Below are 16,219 nucleotides of genomic sequence, written 5' to 3' on the forward strand. Positions count from 1 at the left end.
AAATTCAAATGTAAATGCTCCCAAATTCACCTCTCCAATTTGCATTTCATTTCACTCTCACATGGCGTCCAAATGACATTTCATTTCATTTCCCAAGGTGGGCGCCCAAGTTGCATTTTAACCAATAATTAAACAAGTTCGAACTTGCCTAAGTCTTCAATAATAACTTAATGCATTCTTCAAATTTCAACGCCCAACTTAGAAAAATATAACATTGATATTAGATATAAATATGTCTTTTCCTAAGTCGCCCAATTTATCATTAATCAGTAATAAAATAAGTACATATTAAACCTTAGGATAAGGAAATAATATTTAATTAAATCACTTATGACTCTAGTACTGATTATCAACAAAATCCAGGATGAAGCTAAGCAATGAAGACAACTGAACTGCTATAGGATCAGGTATCAGAGCCCATGTTGCAAAGACTGGGATCTCTGGTGTCGCGTGTGTCCTTAGTTGGTGTGAGGTGTATCGACCTTATGTGTATGCTTGTCCTCTTTTTTGTATGTGAGTGATTGAGCAGACCTTAACTTGTGTGTAACGCGTGTGTTCACACCTTGTTCTCACCTTTTTGATGTTGGTGCTTTTAAGTGATTATATGTGCTTTATGTGCTTATTGATGTCTTGGTCTACGATTACTCATATTCTGAAAGAGAGTCGTATGTACCTTCCTTATTGAGGGTTGTACTCTTTGGACTAATCCGTTTGGGTTGGTCAATGCTTGTCTAGAATCTGAAAGTGCGAAATGTGCTTGTTTAAGATTATGATCTAGTTTAGTGTTATTCGCTTGAAGGACTAGTATGACAAATATTGAATGCTTATTTTGTAGCAAATTGAATGATCATCACCATTCCTCTCTCTCTCTAGAAATTAAAATGTTTGGGATATGTGTAATTATCTCTGATTTGAGTTTTCTCTTTGCGAGAGAAAAGGTTGTGACTTCTTGAACCCTTGTGTGAACCCTATGACGCTTATGTGTTTAGATAATAAAAAGGGCTTTGGGTTGAAAGTTAATATTGGTTGTTGGGAGAAAACTGTATGTTTACATTAAAGAATTATCCATGTGTATTGTAGGATTAACATAATTAAATTCTATTTTAAGTAACGTGCATTAATATGCGGATAGTTGTTATGTGAAACTGCTTTGTTTGTAAAAGAAGTTTAAAGGGAACATGTTATAGTAGCTTCGAGAGTGTATTATTGTGTTCCCCGAAAGATTGTTTTATGTATTTCATTAAACCAGTTTGATTGAGGATCTATTTTAGCAAATGCTCCATTGAACTTGCTTTTGGGTATATGTAATTACCTTATTATGTTTAGATAGTGCAAACGAAAAGCTTGTTTGATGTGCATGCATTAATATGTATTATTTTGTTGATAGCTCCTTGCTTACCTTCTGATCGTAATTTGATTTTCAATGATAGGTTGCAATTATGACGTGTGTCTATATTGTATTAAGAATAGTGAGTGTTCTTAAGAGGTCTGGTTTTATCGAAAGATTGCCTCTTTTGACCTCTATTGTTTGGAAAACTAGAACATTCTGTTGCAAACATAATTATTGGAAATGTCATGTTAGGCTGATTGGCATCCTTCTAAACGGTAGCGAAATGAAAACCGTGCAATTAAAATGATAGGCTTATAGTGAGAAATTTTATATCAGTGTGATCTTGTTGATCTTGTGTCTTTGTAGGAAATAGTTTGGTTATCAAACTCTCTTTCCCTTCTCGTTGACTATATTATAAGATTTTTTTTGAAATGGTATTAAAGAATGCATTGATTTAAATAGAATGTTTATAACGCATATGAAATTGTATGTTTGCTTTTGGACTTCTTATGGAAAGATGAAAGTCTTAAGCTTCAGAAATAAATTTGCATAGTTAGTAATTTAGTTACGGATGCTTAGTGAAATTCAAGAAAGATATAGGAATGATGTTATTTCCTTATGTAATTGGGAATTGTTAATAATTTCAGTACCTAAATCTAGAGTAAACTTGATTTAGTTATTCATGTGGGAAGCATAATTAAAATCTTCCTTGTGTAGATGATAGCGTACTGGAAAGTACTCCCCGTAAATGTGACTAAACCAGTACTAGGGTATTCGTGTGTATTGTATAAAACCAGTGCTTATTATATGTGCCCATGGGTTGGTGAAGTAATCAACCATGGAGGATATGTTGCTTATGAGTATGGGAAACCATACTGTTTATGTGATGTTGCTTATTTGTTTCCCTACTGAGTACCAAACCTCGGGTTGTGGGTAATTCGGTATGTTAGGGGGTAGTATTCGAAGTCACCATTCCTTAAATAGTATGGATCGACGTACGAGTAATGTTGGCGTGAAGCGACTTTAGCTTCTCTATTTTGAGGAATGATATAGTTATACTATAAAACTGTATCAAAGGTGTACTCGATACTTTCCCTTTTGATGAATCTATTTATAGGTTTATGTGTGGCAGCCTATTTTCCTCTCCTTTATTTGAGCATTTTGATGGCATTTCTTGAGCATAGTGATGGCGTATTTTGGAGGATCCTTTGCCTTGTCTTCATGAAAGGTAGGTTTATCCACATGAGCTTCCAGTTAGTATGTGTTGGTGGGCATGTGGGTGGGCCTTAGCCATGTATACCTCTGGCTTACGGCGAGTATCCTTCTAGATACGTCGCTATGCGGGACGTGACCTGCGCGTGCTTGTTTCCGCGAGGTACACTACCATGCGGGATGCGTCCATTGCATGTCTTCTCCGCTAGGGGTATTGTCATGCCGCGTGACGACGTGATGCGGGGTGATGTCGAGGTGCACACCGTCATGCCATGTGGGTAGTGTGACTATGTCGCACCACATGAAGAGCTACTGCAATAGCTAGACGATTGTTCCTTCCTTCCTCGTTGGTGGCTAGATGCTAGTCACATAGTGATGTTATGTGCAGTTGTGATATTCTTATATTTCTTGGGGCCAGCAATTTATTTTACTTTGACTTTGAAGGTTTAGCCATGATCTTGTGATCTTTTGCTTACTTGATTTGGTGTTGCAAATTCCGGATTATTTTCTTGCCTTAATGTTGGAATTGATGATTTATTATCTTTATTCATCTGTACTTTGGTGGCTAAACTGATTTATCCTTATTGTTTTTGTATGCTGGTCTTGTGTTGAAATGTGAAATTCCTCTCCAAGGACGTATGGGACGGTCTTGGTAGAGTGTGTACGAGGAAGTAGACGTAAGGAACCTTGAGGATGAGGGTATGTGAAACTGTGATGCAGCTAAGATCCACTACCTACCTATGTGTGGTGACTATCTCTTGGAGGCTAACCACCTTACTCAACAAGGGATATTCACGAAGGTCTTGTATGGAAGGTAGCACCGCTATGGTGTGCCTAGCACCATCGAGCCTTGAGTGAGATATTGGATATTTATGATCATATTATTGTTATGAGATCAGGCATAGAGATGTTGAACGTGCATGTTATCTTTGACCGAGCATTAGACATGCTCACATGTGGCCTTTTGAGTCGTGCATTCCAGTTATGTGGATGGTTATTATGTGTATCATGGAGTAAATTGTGTTAACTTGTCACTATGTTATGGGACATAGTCTTTGGAAAGATTTTCTTATGCCTGGCAAGTGTAAACAATTGAGTTATTTACGTTGCTCTTATTTCATGAAAGTTAACTTGGTTGTAGAAAATAAATTTTGAAGCTAGTCCTTTGCGATAAAGTGTTATGAAAATGATGTATTGGTAAATGGAAGTTGATCTTAATGGCATGTTTTCTTGTCATAGTTGGTAGATCGGTATGGTAATTGTTGTTACCTTTTTGTAATGCATTAATTTGGTGTAATGAAAGGGAGAAGATTCTTGTTTCTCTACTATGATTGTGGATAATTCCTAGAATGATATAAGAAATGTATGTATTTAGATGTACCTTGCCAATGGGAAATGACATTCATAAAGGATTTAGCAATAATGTTTCAGTTATTTATGGAAGGATTCCTATGTGCAATTTGATATTTGTTGAATGAGTTTCAGGGCTTATGCGTGCGGCATGTTCTCCATCTAGCCTTACGACTTCTAGGAGTAAGTCGGAACCTAGAGGGGAAGAATGTAGTACCCCTACCCTAATCAAATTCTAATCTCGGTTTGATCTGAGTTAGTTTAACATATTATAGTGTTATAGTCAGATGTTTTGATTTTAGTGCATACCTGTTTTCGCACCAGTTTGTATGCAAGTTAATTAATTCTCCAATTTCGTGTTATTATCTAGGGCTAACGCGTTCATTAAATTTATATATGTATGCATGTATGACTCTTGGTTGCAGGAGATTTCAGGTACAGTGCCGCATGGGTGCGAGGTTCGTCTCCACCTGAATTTGCAGGTTTCAGTGTACTTCTTTAATCCTTAGAGTTGGATTAGGTGGTCGTAAGACCCTCGTTTGACCAGAGTCGTGCTCAAGAGAGCATCGTCAGTCGTCGTCGGTATTCCCTTTGGTTGGGTTTGCGGGTCGTCTGTTTGTTTGGCGTTCTTGATTTGCGTGTCTGGTGTGTGTGGTTAAATTGAGTAATTAGTCCTTAGTATTTAATTCGATTAAATATGTGTTTGTGCATTAAAGATTAATGGACTAATTTAAACAGGGCTTCTTTATGCGATTATCGTTAAATTGAATTGCTCGATTTAAATTGGGAGCAAGTTCAATTAAATAGTTAATTTTAATGTTAAACTTAATATGTGTATGCTGTTGGAAAAGAAAGATTTAAATTTAATTGAAATAGAATTAATTTTATCTTCTTGGCATTTTGGAAATAGAAAGGTTAAATTCAGCTATTTGGAAAAATCAATTTTTAATTGAAAAGAAAATTTAATTTATTGATATAGTTTAAAAGAGTGATTTTTGTGATTTATTTTAAATAAAAATTTTAAATCCAAAAATAAAATTTTTGGTCAAACTTTTCCCATTTAAACTAGACTTGTGGAAAAATATGGGGATTGATATTTTTGAAAAAAATATTTTTTTGGAAAATATTCTTGGATGGAAAATTTGGGGGTTTGGGGAAGAAAGGGGAATTTCTTGAGCTGGAGAATGGGGCTCTTCTTCAATCTTGCCAGGATTGCTTAAACAGGTAGGCCTCTGGTTAATTTCTTTGGGTTCTTGGTTTTAAAAAGGTTGTTTTGGTGTTTTTGTAGAAATCTAGTTGTGATTGTAAATAATCTCTTATTTTGTGGAAGATGGAAGAGTTGTAATGAAATCACAAACTCTTGAGAAAAAAATTGTCTAAAACTCCAATGAATCTCTCTTATATTAGTTTAAAAATGAAATTTAGATTGGGGTTTGACAGATTTGTGATTTATATGTGTAGATAAATCTTATTTTTTTGCCAATATGGTGTTGGTTTTGGAAGAAATCTTCCCTTTCCTGTATCTGGTTATTTTGATATTGTAAATAGAAGAATACCCATGTTTGTTGGGTTAATAATTATTTTTTGTAGTCTCTGATTGAGACTGGGTATTTTGTGAGTTGCTGTTTTTTGACAGTAAATGTTTTAAAAAAAAAAAAATGAAAAAAAAAAACATGCCTTCTGGGAATTTCGTTTTAAGTCTCTGTGAGACTGTGGTTTATTTTTGCTGTGTATGACTTTTTAATAACAGCAAATTTTTTAAAAAATAAATAAATTAAAAAATATTTATATTAACCCCCCCACGTGGCAAGGTTCCCCCACCACGTGGAGGGGAGAGGCGTGCCCCAAGGGTAGCATCACTGCCCTTGGCAGCGCCTGCTACCTTTGGGTAGCAGCGCTGCCTAAGGACAGCGCCTGCTACCAGGGGGGGGGGGGCGGCCACATGGGTGGGTCCACGTGGGTACCCTTCCCCCATGCATTTTTTTTTAATTTTTTTTTTCGTAAAAAAATAAATAAATAAATAAACGTTTTTTTTAATTTTTTTTTTTATATTCAAAAAATATATATAATAATATTTCATTATTATTAAATGTTATTTTTTTGTAAATTAAGTTTTAATAAGTTTAATTATGACATTCAATTAATAAATTACAATTAGTTTGTAATTAATTATTTGTATAAGTAGCAATATACATTAATTAATTTTTAAAATTGTATTTTATTAGTAATGCATATTTTCTTATTAGATACTTAATTTGTTATTTTGTTATTAATTATTAATTGTTTATATTTTATTAATCATGGATTAATAAGCATATATTAATTAATAGTTAATTTTGACATTCTTTTCTATATGCGTAAGGAAATAATTGTTAATTAGGAATGGACTATCTTTAATTGGATTCCTTATATATTTATGTTTCCTTGATTTGTATAGTTTAACTTGGTTCTGAAAAGACGAATTTGGAAGAATTATTTTGAACCAGTATGACAATGATGTTTTAATTGAAGATTAGATATCATATTTAGTCGGTCAATGGTTGTTTAATTATACTTATGTGAAATTGGTTTAAGGACTCATAATGGCATATTTATGTATGTTCGATGCAAAATGAACCTTAGAGAGTTAGAAAACCAAGAACAACCAGTACTTAGATGAGGTAGATAACTGCAATCTAACTTAGATCGTTTAGAAAACTTGATCGACATTTAACGTTTAAATCAATTCGGAAAGATTGTATCCTCGGGTTATTGCCTATGCGAGTTTAATTTCTGTATTCACTTTTGCTTAAGTAGTGGCAAGCCTTGCTTTGTTTGATTGGACCTTGTCGTATGGTTGATTTGGGTACCTGTTTTTGTCCTCAGTCTCGAGTTGACTGTTATTTGTTGTGATGTTGTATTAATCATATCCTTTATGTGGGTGTCGAATGATGATTCATGGTTGACCATAGTTGGTCAGGTCTCTGGTTAGAGTACCGTCAATAAGTGTACCTCTTTTGAGTCGTGTTTGACCAAATGGTTGTTCCCTCCTTTTTGAACTCCGTTTGCTTGATCATGTGTGATCCTTGGTTTTTGAGTTCGTTTGAGTTTAGTCTAGTGTCGTATGGGAAAGTGGCTTTCGATTGGGGGTCGCACCCAAAGTGGCTGCTGGGTAACCCATCGAAAGTGAGTCTAATAAGTGATAACCTAACAGTAGATTAGAATGTTAATCTATAAGTAAGATAATTGTGCCTCATTCATGGGCCGAGTGCTAACACAGACTCGACATGCTGTGAGAAGGCCTGAAATGCCAAACCATCATCCTTGTCTTCACGAGAGGATGTGTGGGTCCACATGAGGCTTGGATGGGCCAAAGGTTCAGATTAGGTTGCCAGGGTAACCCAGTGTATGGGGCCGGAACCTATGAAGACCTGTCTTGGTAACCATATCAGGTTGTGTGATGACACTTGTCCCTACGTTCGCTAGTGAGTTGTTGTATTGTCCTGATAGGAGCACGTTGTGGATTCGTCCTGTTGTCTATGCCCTTGTGAGTACCTGGTTTCATGTTAGACCTTGGGTGGTGATGACTCAGTTTTGTGGATGCTCTAATGGACCTTTGTATTAGCTGTGATTATGTTCAGCTGGATCCTTTCCTTTTCAGGGATCGTTTATGTATTTATTGATCGATGTGGTGGTTTGTAAATTGATTATGTTTCTCCTTGATGGCAGGATTGTAAATAATGAGAAACTCATGTATTCTTAACTTTATTAATTATCAGAAGGGTCTTGCAGTTGAGCAGACCCGGAGATGTAGCCCTTTAGGGGTGAACTTCGAGATCATCTTGGTGTTATGTGATGCTTTTGCCCTTATGTTTCATGTTTAGTGTTAGCATGTATGGATGACATTTTCATAGAATGTATAAGTGGATAAGATGGAATTAATTTTAAATGCGTGTATGAAGTCCTCTCTTAGATGCAGTAAATTGGACCATGAATGAATGTAGCTTAGTATAATGGAATATATTCAGTTGTTGTTAAGGAAATTAAGTATGCATGGAAATATCTCTTTAGTTTATAATAAAATTCAAGTGTGTTGTTAAATTAGATGCATGACTTAAATTTTAATGAAAAGATTGAACGAAAGATATGAATAGATCTTAATGGATGAACCTTATCTCATAATCCATATATTTTCATCTTCTGAAAGAAGTTATCCTTGTTTAAGAATTATCTCGTTATAAGATAATCAGCTTATTGGATTTATTAGTGTGAGTTAAGTGAATTGTGGAATTAAGTAATCACGTTGGGAAACTCTTTAGGTGTTAGTTGATGTCTTCTGCTATGTAATCTGAATCTTTTATATCTCGTTGTATCTCAATGTTGTGTTTATCTAAAAATAAAATAAAAAAATTATTGCACTCTATTCTTGTGTTATGGCTTAATCCCTTCGGGGTTTCCTAGCGGGGCATTACATCAGGACCCTGTCCAAACTGCTAAAAATAGAATTGCTCAATACTGCCACTTACTAAAAATAGTAAGTCATGAAATACTCCTCCGAAAAACATCATCTGCGCACCGAGAGAAAGAGCTTGGAAAGCTTAGTTTGACAGTCTCATCCAAACAGCCAAACCCTAACTTACTAAAAATAGTAAGTTCTCACTTCACCAAAGAATCAAATGCATATTATGCCACCCTAGAGCTCATGAAAAACCCAAAAGGAAACCATAGACAGAATTGAAGAATTTCCTCCTAGTAAACCCTAAAAAGCTCGAGCAGAACTCCACAAAAGTTGGAAACCCTAATTCTCGTTTCCGAATAGCGTACGGGTCTCCGAAATAGGCCAATGGACCACTGAACTAATCACTGTGGAGAAGGGGACATTACAATATGATAGCAGCAGGGGCGATTTAGGGAGAAGGTTGAATTAAATCATTGGAGGCTTCAAGATTGAAGATATTGCTTGCTTCTTCAGGGAGCTATACTCCAGGTTCATTTGACATTGATAATTCATTGTAATCTCAGTTTGTATGCATGTCATGTCCATAGATGTCATATGTCTTTAGATAATCTGAAAGTGGTCATTGTTATTAGTCAATGTGTTTTTGGTACAAGTTGGCCAATGTAATGAGCATATGATTTCCAAATAAAGGAGCGATAAGATTGATTCATGTATATATGATAATTATGATTACATGGGTTGCATGCCAACTATTTGTCAAAATTACAGTCTGTTGTAGTTACATATTTCTGCATATCTATTCATGTTACTGCATCAAAACATAAAAATACAGTTGCATTATCATCCTAGATCATTGTCCTATTGTTTGCAAGTCATCCATGTTGGTAAACCAAAATTGGTGTCAAAACTAGTCTGAAGTATTGCATCAATCAAAATAGCATAACACGCAAGTAGTTTAGAAACCACATAACACGCAAGTTATATAGATAGGAAACTTCAACAGCTAGGAAATCAATCTATTGTTTGACAATATCCCTTGGACATCTCAGTTTATGACAGCAGGGATATGACAAAAACCCACTTAATGGAGGCAAACCCCTATTACAAGATATAAGTTGATAAAATAGATAGGTGATGTGATAAATCCCAAGACTCTCAAAGACACAAGAGAGATAGAAAGATATTACCAGCAAGGCTTGAAAAGCCAAGGGAGATGCAAAGAGTATTGTGTCAAGTTAGAGATTGTTGTAGCAAGTGAGACAGAGAGCAAGAGAAAGCTATGAGAATACAAGAGATTGACAAAAGAACTAAGAGAGAGCGAAAGAGATTGCATGGATTGGAAAGATAGATTTAAGAGAGAATAGGAGGGAAGGAAGAAGCCGACGAACCATTTCAAAAGATTCCAAGCTGTTTCCACCAACCTTGGCAGGTAACAAGTGGAAAAACATTCAGAACCAACATTTGAACATTAAGATGCCGCAAGACGAATGCGCAACGCGCGGACGTCTGTGCAGCGCGCTAGTGTCCAAACGAATCATGCTTAAAAATGACGAGTTCCAAGAGAAACACGCGATTAATGCAAAATTGAGGCTAAAGGATAGCTACCGAAAAGGTGTCTTGAGTATCTTGAGGGGGAAAAGGTTGATGCAAGGGCTGAAATGAGCCTACTCAAATGCTAGGGGAATGGACACTAAAGTGGTTACAAAATTGTAGGTGGAATTGCAATGGGGTATGCAATTTTCAACTCTACACCACTATCTCCATGCCCATATTGATGAAATGAATTAATAATTTATTAATACCCACTACTCCATGCCCAAAAAGAACACCAACTTAGGAAATATTAAAATATTTCATTTTAGTCACCACTTTGGCACTCACTAAGGTCAATAAAAAGAAATATTAATTAATTAAATGTATTATAGTGTGAGAACATATAATATGGCATTTAATTAATTAATACCACTAATAAATGTAGAAATGACCTCTGATCAACTAGATGTAGACCGTAAGTGTTTGTTGCAGCAGGACATGAGGGTACTACTCAAGTTAAAAATATAAACTTACTTAAAATAGACATAAGCTCAAAAATCTATCAAAACCATTTGAAGAAGGAATTGCACAACTGCCAAACCCAAGAGTCCCCTTAACTACACACTTAGCCTATGGGTAACCAATGATAGGCTAATAATCACCAAATGCTTAATCTTAGAGAGGGGACATTACACAAGTTTCCTCAATGAAGTCCAATTGTGAACCCTACAGTGAATCCACCCCAAAGATTGAATTGGGTTTTCGTCCAATCAATCTCCCAATGTTTTCATCATGGGCTGAAGAAAGAACTAGTTTCAATCTCTGAAGACAATCTTTCATAAAATTATCCAACATGCTCCATTCTCCAATACCTCTATTTATAATAATTTAATGGTTCTTCTAGAATTTGCTTTTGGTGAACACTTTAGGAAACTTCTAGAAAAATCATTTATTAAAATGACTTTATTTATATTTTCTTTTTGGCTGAAAAAATCACTTTATTTTTTATAATAATTAATTAAACATTTGTTGCCTGAAAATAACTTTAGACAAGATTATAATTTAATTATTTTTTTTATGCTTGCTAAAAATGGGACATTACGCCATTGGATCAGACTTTCTTTATATTGATGTGTACCTGATGTTCTATGCATGTTTGTATAAAGATACAAAATTTTGCTTAAAATTCTATCTTACTTACTTGAATGTGCAGTTCATTTTTTTTCTATATGCACTTATCCATTATTCCATGTGCTTATAAACTTCCCTTGGTGCATCTTCTCAGTTTGCCTCATGAGGTGTGCCAAGACCTCTGCATGCACCTACCTTCATGACATAACCAGCTTTCAAATTTGAAATCGTCCTTCCTTTTATCAAGATTAATGTCTTGGAAAGCCTCTTACCAGGATCTTGCAAACACTTGGAAAAAAAAAATGACAAAACGATGTAGATTGCAAAAGACTTGATTATGAGTTTTTGAGAAAACAAAGACTGTAGTTTAAGAAATTGACCAATAGACTATTCAGAAGAATAAAAATTCTGGTTTTTATCTCTAGTTAAAAGTTGAATTCTAGTCTGCTAATGAGGAACACAATTTTGGAGTTGGATTAGTTGTGCTAAGGATTTTATGCACATTTCTAATTAAGTAAAAAGTATAAATGTAAACTTATGATAAGATATGTAGCTATGTTACTGTTGCTGGGAAATTAAGCTAAATTGAAAAGGATTTTCAAGGAGGCAAGAACTTCATATGAAGTCAACATCTAGATACGATTCAGTTACATCATCTATGGTGGCAATGATATCCCATTTCATTGCCATTTGTATAGAAATTTTAAGAATTTTCTTACTAAATTTTCAAGTTCATTGGCTTCATGGTAATCACATTAATTCAGCATTTCTCTTACAACAGTATAGAGAAAAAAGGCTGTTAGTGGAAAAACTTGAGTAAGATGTCATAAGTACTTAAGAGCTCTTGTTAATGGACCTAAGACAAAGGCTACACAAAAAGTAATCCCTCATTCTAAGGAAAATGAGAGGAATGAGAAAAAGCTCTCCCAGTTCAGAAGAAATCTGAAGTTTAAAAAGCAAACCAATGAAGGAAAAAGGAAGAATGTATTGAATGTTGAAAATCTGAAACAATCAAAAGCAGGAAAGTTAGACTTTATAAAATGCAATAACCAACATCCCTTACAGCAGAGGAAATTGAGTTATTTGTTCTTTAGCGATGCCTTTAATGCACTGGGTCAAGGTGACCAAGTCGGAAAGAAGATTAATCTATTTTTCGTAATATAAGGGGGAGTGCACTCCCCTCCAACAAGATGTTCTTCAGGAATCTAGCTAGAGAGATGAGGCTTATGTGTTTGACTATTCAGGAGAATAAAACTTTTGGTTTTTTTTCTCTAATAAAAAATTGAACATCCCATCAGCAGGGTACCTTCTACGCTGCTAATGAGGAACATGATTTTGGAGTTGCATTATTTGCACTATGGATTTTACACACATTTCTAATGACGTTAAAAGCATAAATTTTACAAGTGTAACTTATGACAAAATATGTAGCTATTTTATTGTTTCTGGGAAAATTCTTATAGTGATTACACATCAAGCTAAATTGAAAAGGATTTTGAAGGAGGCAAGAACTTCATATTAAGTCACCATCTAGTTACTATGCAGTTACATAGTTACATCAGCTGCAGTGGCATTGATGTCCCTTTCATTGCCATTTGTATAGAAATGTTAGAATTTTCTTACTAAGTACATTGGCTTCATAGTTCATGGTAATTTTGTATTCTAATACAGGTTCTCTTATTGTCCCAAATCACAATTTATTGAATATAATTGAAAGGCCTAGTAGCAAAATTCAAATAGAAACATGGCAAGCTACCTCTGCATATTCAATATGTAGAAATATATACCTGCAGTAACACCTTGTAAAGTGTTACAATTATAGTCCATAGTCTTCAAAAATATCTTTGTACCATGTAATAACTTTTGTTCTTGGTTGATTCTTTCCACAGCAAATTCTAAAGCAATCTTGCTGATCCTACCTATTGTTGAATTTAGTGATAGAAGGGCCCCAATTTTAATTGTTGAAGGATATGACTGATGCTGAAGGGGAGATGCGATTGCAATAGAAAATAACAAAAAAAACGTGAACAAGACTAGAAAGTATTGAAGGCATTGCATCTGTAGCATGGTGACTCCAAGAGAGTATAAAACCTGAGACATAACAACATTATTTTATCAATTTTCAAGGATAAACCAACATTAACGGACAAGCAATTCATCTATTAGGATTTATGTTTCTTTTGTAGGGATACAACTAATGAGAGTCGTAGAATTGTAGATACAATCCTAAAACAATAAACTTCATGTTAAATTGCCCTGGAACAATTACTTATAATTTTGGGTGTAATACATGGATCAGAATAAAATATGCAAAATCATAATAAGAGCCCCACTCTATAAAAATTCCATTATTTGGTGATGAGAAAAAGTTATAATAAATGATGCTCAAATATTTGTTTGTTTTGAGTGACATGGTAAAAAATGAATAATTTCTTTATTTAGTGGTAAATTGTCTCACTTGCGAAAGATAAGTCCTAGAGGCTTATATAGATCTAAATTTTACCTGCAATAAATTGGCATGTCCCTGGAAAACTTAAACTATTTTTTCAGCTCCATAGTAATTTGGACTGGGGAATTAGATTCTCTGAACTTCAACATTTAATTATGGATGATATAATAATGTCAGGCATAAATTATGATTACATCATGTTAAGATTAATAAAAAATATGTTTTATTAATTAATTGATTACTTGTTATTTTGGTTATTCCAATATAATTCACTAATTATTGTTTACTTGTTGATTGAAAGGTACAAAGAGGGATCATGGACTATGCAGACCTGAAGGGATCGTTGACAATATATCATACTACATTAACTCTAAATGACCTAATCATCATGACCATTGCATTATGCAATATGTATATTTTATTTTGTATTTAAGATGAATATTATGATGGATTTATGTGTTTCTTCCAGGACATATGGCTTATGCTGTGCATTTTGAATTAATGGTTTATTTGTTTTAAACGGAAGTTTTATTTATGGTATTATGGTTTGAATTAAGTTGGTTCAATTGACTTGACTTGACTCCATGTTTGGGTGGCTAAGAGTTAGTAAGGATAATGATTTCCTTTAGTTGACTAAGGACTTTTTTGTGATCTTATAAACTATAATGGTCAAATAACTGTTCCAGCCTAGACGGAAGTTCAAATTACCTCCACTCTTAGTCCTGAGTAAACTAGGGTGATTCATTTGCATGCATAGAGGATCATGCAAGTCATGGTATTGAGATGGACTATATATGTAGATGCTTGTCTAGCATTGGAAATTGTCGACTTTGAATTTTCCACTCTATGTTGAACACTCATTTTAGTGTCTATTCTAGGACCCATTCAATTTGTTTCTTAGCCTTTTGAGCCTTATCAAGATGCCAATTTGAATACTACACCTAACTCCTGTCTATTCCAAACTTTGTTGGCAAATTTTGTCCACCTGGACGCTAACATGATCACAGTAGCGACCTGGTCACCAACACAATTGCAGTAGTATCTGCACACTTAAAGCAACCATTAAATGTTAAAGATTTGCATACTGTGGATTTCTGTATTTTTCAAATGAACTATTCTTTGATTTATAAAAACCCATTTTTCATTCATTTAAAAGGAATGATTGAGAGTATTAGCATTTTGAGCTTAGGATTTTTCTACTAATCCCATAAATGCCTTATCTATAACTTCCATTGTTTTTGGCTATTGACATGCAAACTCTTTTCCTCCATAGCTTCTGCAAACCTTTAATGCTGCTATGATTACTCATTCATAGTCAATACCTACAAATTCTTACCTAATCTTTCTCCATTGCAGTCTTGATGATACATTTCCCTGAATTCTCCATACACAGAGTAGAGGCTTTTAGGATTGAATGTTTTAAGCTTTAATCATTTTTCTACACCTTTTTCTAGGTAGGATAACGCACACTCCAATCTACTATCTGCTGCTACATGAAGGTTGAATCTGAAATGAAATGACCTAAAACTGTGGTTACCTGGCATTCCCACCTATGGAAACTACCATGGAAGTTTGGGGAACTATACATACTCATTTGAGTTCATTAATGGAGGAGAAAATATGCTTTATATATTCCTTCAAACTATCTTGGAGAGCTGCTGTATTTAGGGTTTTGTATGAAGAGTTTTTGCAGGTTGAGTGTTTTTTTAAGTGATTTGGCATTGTGATTTTTGTTGATTTGTTCTGGACCTTTCAGGAAGCTTTAAAAATTGTTTTGTGGGCAATTTGGGTACACTCAATGCTTGGTTTGAGGCCGCCATTTCCAGCAAAACCTTTGATATTGATTAAACATTACAACTAAGTCTTGATTGCCCTCATCTTTGTTATTTGTGTGTGTCATACCCATACAAAAAAAAAACTGTATGGCACATTTACGCTGAAACCTTTTCATTTCCTCAAACACGAGTCATGTTCCAAACCTATTATAGTCACCTCTATCAAATGGATGCCTAGGGATACCTTTAAGTTTCCTCAAGCCCTATCAATGTTAGGCTTGACACAAAATTGGGAGAAAAAGGAGGTTTTGAGAATTTCGCTCTGGACCCTTTGGAAGGGTCAAGAGCGAAATTTGACATGTTAGTCTCTCCGTCAGGATTCATATATGGAAAATAACATTTAAGTATATACTTTTAGTTATATTCCATATATATTGTCAGGATGTTTGAGAGTGGTTTCGGACCTCCAGGAGTTATAATGCAAAATCTAGTTTTTGGAGGATTCTTCAATTTTCCAGACAGTCAAATTTCAGGATTAGGATGACATTACAGACATCCAAATTTCAAGACATTTGAAGATCGGGATGACATTCCAGAATTCTCAAGGCGAATTCGCTTTGTCCTTAATGTAAGGGATGGGACCTAGGAGGACATTATGCATTCAACCAAGGTTTGATTTAGCAACTTGAAGTGCGACCGATAGTACACAAAAAAATACCCTAAGAATGATCTAAATAACCCCTAATCACTCAATTGACCTGACCTCTTGAGGAGATCCACCTGACTCAAGCAAAGCCTGCTATCCTAATAAGCCACCTAGCGACCCTTCAATGCAAAGACTAATAGCCAAGACCAGGGAACCAAGCAAACTAAACTAACCCTAGAAAGCAAAAAGGTAGGGGTCCCCATTTGCAATGGGGCGATGTGTGAATACGTCACAACAGGAAGGAAAGGAGCTATGGTGCACCGACTGCAAGACGGAAGGACGCACTAAGGGGAGT

The 16,219-nt window shown here is 34.9% G+C and overlaps 1 protein-coding gene across 1 annotated transcript in view; it reads right to left on the bottom strand.

Moving 5' to 3' along the window:
* LOC131064459 (glutamate receptor 3.3) overlaps positions 1-16,219 on the bottom strand; it is a 183,087-nt gene that overhangs the window by 106,436 nt on the left and 60,432 nt on the right. Inside the window, exon 2 of the mRNA XM_057998608.2 lies at positions 12,782-13,085. Within this exon, the coding sequence (XP_057854591.2) occupies positions 12,782-13,061 (280 nt within the window). The 5' untranslated portion in view covers positions 13,062-13,085. The remainder of the gene's footprint in view (positions 1-12,781; positions 13,086-16,219) is intronic.

Source organism: Cryptomeria japonica, chromosome 2, assembly GCF_030272615.1.
Source record: "Cryptomeria japonica chromosome 2, Sugi_1.0, whole genome shotgun sequence".
In the NCBI taxonomy this organism is placed as follows: domain Eukaryota; kingdom Viridiplantae; phylum Streptophyta; class Pinopsida; order Cupressales; family Cupressaceae; genus Cryptomeria; species Cryptomeria japonica.